Source organism: Merops nubicus, unplaced genomic scaffold (genome assembly GCF_000691845.1).
Source record: "Merops nubicus isolate BGI_N331 unplaced genomic scaffold, ASM69184v1 scaffold8791, whole genome shotgun sequence".
Taxonomy (NCBI): Eukaryota; Metazoa; Chordata; class Aves; order Coraciiformes; family Meropidae; genus Merops; species Merops nubicus.
The window spans coordinates 25,102-31,101 of NW_008590236.1; the positions used below are offsets into that span (position 1 = coordinate 25,102).

General features: G+C 43.4%; 1 protein-coding gene across 1 annotated transcript in view; it reads left to right on the top strand.

Annotated features, from left to right (window-relative positions):
- RFTN1 (raftlin, lipid raft linker 1) overlaps positions 1-6,000 on the top strand; it is a gene marked incomplete at both ends in the record, with an annotated part of 29,462 nt that overhangs the window by 18,749 nt on the left and 4,713 nt on the right. The window contains one exon of the mRNA XM_008949856.1: positions 5,699-5,802. Within this exon, the coding sequence (XP_008948104.1) occupies positions 5,699-5,802 (104 nt within the window). The remainder of the gene's footprint in view (positions 1-5,698; positions 5,803-6,000) is intronic.

A 6,000-nucleotide genomic window follows, 5' to 3' on the forward strand; every position in this document is an offset into this window, starting at 1 on the left:
CTAAAACAATGACTTCCTATCTGTGATGGTTTGCTTAGGTTTGTGAGTTCTCTGCTCACCTGTAAAATCTGTCAGGAAAAAGTAAGCATACCAGCTCTGAACTTTACACTGAAGAACAAGCTGAGAAAAAGCATTTCAGTCCTCTTCTAAAAAAAACCACACAGGGCACAAGTCATGTTTCTTTTCCCCAGCAGGTCACCTTTAGCCAGGCAGTAGTGCCCTGGCCGGTGCACCTCTTTGACTGTATGCTGCTGCCAGGCAGGTTTGGGAGAGGCCTCAGCATACTGAGGGGCATGGGAAGCAGGGGCTGAGACCCCATAAATCACATACACAGCCTGCATATGAATTAAGGGCAGTGCCAGTGTTTGCTCTCCCACTGCCTGTAATGACAGCAGCAGAGGATCTGTGCTTTGAATTATTAGTTCCATAACAGTGGAGTGGTGCACAAAGCCTTTTTCCAAAAGCCAGATTTTGTTTGAAAATAAATTGTAACCAGAAGAAATCATGTTGGGGAAGCTGCGTGGAGATGATTAAGCTGTGTATGGAAAGACGTCATAGAGTATACAGGTTCTCAGGTAATGGGTTTTCTTTGTTGTTTTTTTTTTCCAAAACCTGTTGATGGACAAACAGTAAAATCAGTGCTCACTGTAAGGTGTGGTGCCCAAGTGTTGCAGGAGTTGTGAGACTAAAAATGCCAGAGTTATTTAAAAAAATACACTAATGGATTGGTAGGTCACATTTGTTTCTTGTGCTTTGTGGCCAGTTCTGTGGAGTTGCCCAGTCACATGTATGTTGCCTGTGCAACGATAAGTTTAACACATTTTGTAAGATGCTTCTGTGCTTCCTTTGTGGAGAACTTCTGTGCCAACACATCCACCTTGCAGGGCACTTTCACTACCTGTCCTGTGCTTCTGGAAATGCAGAACTGTGTGGCTGTGCAAATGTGCTTCTGTTACGGGTGCAGGCAGTATCAGGAGCATGCAAACATTTTTGTTAGTTTATACATATGCTTGAAAGTAGGATTAGCATCTGCAGCAGTCACTGGGGGAAGTGGGCCTTGTGGGCACAGGAAGGTTTTTTGGTTGGTTTTCTCTCACCCTAGCTGGAGGCAGATGTGAACGCTGCGTGGCACTGGCACCCAGTCCGGGTATTGAACTCGTGACCAGACACACCTGGAATGCAGAAGAACTGTCTGAGCAGCACGGCACCCTGTGCAGTGTTACAGCCTTACTGCAGTCTCAGAAATATTTCACAGTGCATGAATTCACATATATTAACTAATCATAAATAGCTTTAAATTGCCTGTGCCCAGAATAATGAGCAAAAAGCCTGTCTGTGGATTTATGTATTACTGTTTTTTTTAATGTTAACTTTCCACTGACGTCCCATTGTCCCACATCCCTCTGCTATACAGCTAATGGGCATGTAGCAGGAATCTGCTAGCAAGGTGCTGTGGTGTACTACACATGGAAATGTAGGAGCAGCTCAGTACCAGAGGAGCATAGGCCAACTTCTATTGCTGAAACACTTGTGAAACTTCTGGTTTTGATAAGTGCTTTTAAGAGATTTATAATGTTATATGGTTAGCAGAAATTACCTTTTGGAAGAAGTCAGAAAAAGAAAAAGGCAAATAATTGAAAAAAAATTAGAGCTTGGGTTTAGTCTCGTTGTTGGCTGTGTTGCTGCAAACATAAACCCTTTGCAGCACAGTTGTACCAAGTCGTTCTCACACAGCCCATATATCCCATTTCTCCCATTTTTCTTTCTTTCTTTGCCACCAAGGTGTGGGTCCTGCCTCTGCCACCTCCTCTTCCTCCCTTCAGTGCCCCAGGAGAGAAAACACTGGCTTTGGCAGTGGTGGGTACTGGTAACCAGCCCTGGCAGGGGGTGCAGGTTGCCAACCTCGTGGGCTCTCCCCTCTGTTCTTTGGAAGGAGCTGGGTCTGAACACACTGCCTGTTTTCCCCAACAAATAGTAGGTTACACTTTCAAAGTGACTCATGTTTTGTAGTTCCCATCCTTTTTGCCATCTGCCTTTAGATCTTAGTACGCAGTCTGTCAGGATTTGCCGATAAAGGTTTTATTAAAATTTATTTAATGGGATTTTCAATCTTCCACTCTTTAATCCATGATGGAAAAAAATATAGTGACAATCCATAGCTGCCTCGTAACTAAATCACGTTCACTCAACCCAGGAAGGAATGATTTCTAAAGAACTTCTGTCTCACAAGAGCTTAGTAGTTGTCGTGTTTATTATCTTGCTGTGGTTAAAATTGCTTCAGTAGGTGAGAAAAAGAAAAGAAAAATTGTTAATGCAGTTGTTTGTGTGACTTGCCCTAGATATTATTGTTATGATTTTTTAATCATTTTTTTTTTCTAATGAGCAAAAGCAACTGTGAAATGAGAAAATGCTGGAAACAAACAGTACAACTATAAATAAAGTGAATTCTTTTCATGTGATGCAAGTCAAGGGAAAAACCTAGCTCAATATGCTCTGGCTTCTTGACACTAAAGGTGTGATCAGAGATTACTTAGCATCCACAGGAGAGTGGAAAGCAAGTTAATTAAAATTTTCCACCCTTTCACTGAATGAAATGTCTCGCAGTTTGAGACACGTTATTTAAACACTTCTTTTTCAGTAGAGCTCTGGCACGTACTCACTACTTGCTGGTGTTCAACTCCAATATTTGCTAGCTAGAAAGAGCATCTTATGGAACTGTATGTTTGAAATTTTATTTGCATTGTCTCAAATAATAGTAGATAAAATAATTTTAGTTATTGTATTAAATGTAAAATGAATACAGGATGACTCTTGTCTGTACCCATCTCCCAGTGTATTGTTTGTTTAGAAGCATTTTTGCTTTGGAAGGCATTTAATATGACAGCAATTAAAGATCTGTGTAACCATGACTCCTGCTGGCACACAAATTCCAGTCCTGGGATAGGATTACCACCGATGATTCAGGAGGGGGAGGGAGAAACCATTTCTTGTCATCTTAAAGCTTCAATTATCTATTTGCAAGTAAGGAGCTTGAAGCCCATATGAATTACACCTGTTTATTCAGGAGTGTCTCCTTTCTCTTGCCTATCATCTTCAAACATAGCCAATTATTATGAGTAGTTTATTCCCCCAGGGACCTTGGGAAGAGGTTTGGTGTCTGACTCCAGCAAAGCATCCTGCGGAGTTGGAGAGAGCTTGTTAAAGAGCATGTGGAGCTTGGAGGAGGTGTTCACCTCTGCATAATGTATGTGCTTCCTTCCTCCAAGCAGCAGATAGTGGTGCCAGGTACCAGCGCATGTGAGGAGTAAGAGGCCGCCCTTCTGTAGCAATTGCACAGCACTTTTTCAACAGTTTTTTACATTTCCAGATTTTCTTTTAAATTCTTTAAGCCTAATTGATTTTAATCTTACATTTGTGTTTCAACAACTTTATACTTCTGAACCTGCTTTTCCTGCTCTTTTCCTTTCAGCACCCTTGGGATTGTGATAGATTTCATCTGATGCAGATGATGCTTAATCCCGACGAGTCAGACGGTTCCAGAGCCAGCCCTGTCTCACCACCCAGTGCCTGCAGGGACACTGGGCTGTGGCAGGGCTGATGGTGCATCCCTGAAACAATTTGGCTTCTGCAGCAGCCAAATGAGCTCTGTGTGGTATTGATGTCCTTCCTCATTGCCCTAATCTCCCTCTGATGTTTGACGTTTGTTGCACATCCTGATGCAAGGAGAAGGTTCTCCTTGCTAATTGCCATCCTTAGGCAATGAATTCAAAATAGAAATCCTCCTTGCAATGCAAGATGTTGCTTGGGGCATGAAAAAGGTCTGCTGAGCCAGTTTTTCCTGACCTAGTAGTCTTCCACCCTTTAAATGAGTGAGCTGCTTCTAGTTCTTCCTCTACAAATGCTGTTTGATGGAGGGAATGTTTTAGTCAGATCCTTTTATATGTTCTTCCAGGCACCTCATGGCAGGCTTGCAATGGTGGGTGCTCTGAACTTATTCCTACGTGTCGCATATTTTGTCATTATTTTTGGAAGATGTTGTTGACCGTTCTTAAAAATCTCAGTGTGTTGTTAGTGTGTTTTCCTGAGACATGAGGTCTTAAAGGCATCTAGATATGCCATAATTTTTGCATTGCCCTTGAATATTGTATGTTAAAAACTGGAAAGAGGGCAGAAATATCCATCTTAGAGTGGGAAATGGGAGTCTGAAAAAACTCTGAATCTACCACAACCACAGATGTAGGACAAGTCCCAGCTGCTTCAGAGGACGTAAGTCAAAGGCCCCTCTCGCAGGACATCCTCTCCTAGAGTTAGCAACAGTGGTCTGTACATGGTGATGCTGTAAAGCAGCAGTATCTCTGGAAGGCCCTGAAAACCTCTGTACAGAATACAGAAGTAACACCAGTAGAGCATTCTCTTGCATGCGCTTGCTGGAATAGAGTTTTAAAATGTTTTTAAGCGGGAGTGATACAGCTCCTTCAGCTATTTGCAGTTGTAGTCATGATCAGGTTTTTAATAGGTATAGTCAGGCAGTCCTTCAGTTATGAAGATATCAAGTGACCTAAATTACATTTGTTAGAAGAAAGGAAGAGCTGAGTTTGAAATTCACTAAAATACTTTGAAATAACTACAGCAGGATTTGGATTAGTTCTGATCAAATGACTATTTTATTACTGTGGAATAAATGGATTTTTTTGAGCTGCAAAACTATTGTGCCTTAACCAGTGCTGAGAACTGGCAGTTAAAACTCCTTGTGTGCACATGAAAGCAGTGTAAGTGCCTGAGCTTTTTGGCAAATACAGTTGTTATTCCAGTGGAAGGTAGTTATGTTTAGAGGTTACTAGTTACTGGTTTGTCTGCTTTGTGTTTATTAAAATTAAAAACTAGTAAATATGCTCTAGCATCTTCTTGTTAAATTACTGGAAGTCTTGGCAGTTAGACACCTCACTGGAGCAATCTTTGCTGAAACCACCAGTGGTTCTTTCCGTGCAAATTACAGGGTCTGCCATTTAGCAGAAAGAGAATGAGCAAGGCTGTGCTGGGTGGCTCTGCGGCTGGAGCCGGGCTCTGGCACCGAAAGGCAATGCTTTTCGTCTCGCCCACAGGTTTCCTGGTTCAAACTAACAAGGAAGTGATGCGTATTTGTGGGTGATAAAAGGAACAGACCTGTACTTATATTTTGGTTTTTGTTGTTGTTGTTGTTGTTGGCTATTTTGCTTTTGATCCATCACAGCAGAGTAACCTGTCTGATTTCAGTACAGATCTTTGGGTTTTTACTCTAGCTCAGACAGGTACCGAACCTAGGCAAAGCAATGCTGTCGTTTTTTTTACTACTTGAATATCTTTTTGCTTGGGAGAAGATAATTGATAAAATGTAATGACTTTTTCCTGTTCGGATGTGGAGTCATTGAAGGCTGGTTGGATGAGTCAGGCGGTGTGAAAACAAGATCACAGATGTCTGCCATTTTAAACAACTCATTTGACAGTTTGCCGCGTGCAAGCGGCTGGGCCTGTCTCTCGTGTTTTCAAACGTTTTCCTTCCTGCCTGGCTGAATGCACCCAATGACCCAGTTCAGTGCAAAACTCCATCCTCCCTCCGAGGAAGCCCACACGTGGATTTTTTTGTGGTTGTTTTTTGCGTGTCCCCAACGGAATGTCACAGTGCAGGTGACGCTGCCAGCTGTCGATGGTTCTCTCCTAGGGCACCGAGGTGCAGACCGACTACGTCCCGCTGCTGAATTCTCTCGCTGCGTACGGCTGGCAGCTGACCTGTGTCCTGCCTACTCCCATTGTGAGGACCAGCAGGTAGGGAGGGGTTGCTGGCGCTGCCCTTGCCCTCCGTGGGCAGCTCTCTGGGCAGCCAGCGCAGAGTTCCTGGCGTGCGTGGGCAGAGCTGGGGCAGGAGGCCCGTGTCTGGCGGGCAGGGTGCCATGAGGCTCCTGCTTGGCTCCTCTGGGTGTTAGTTCTGCTGCTTGGGGAACTCCTTGATCACAACATTCCTGC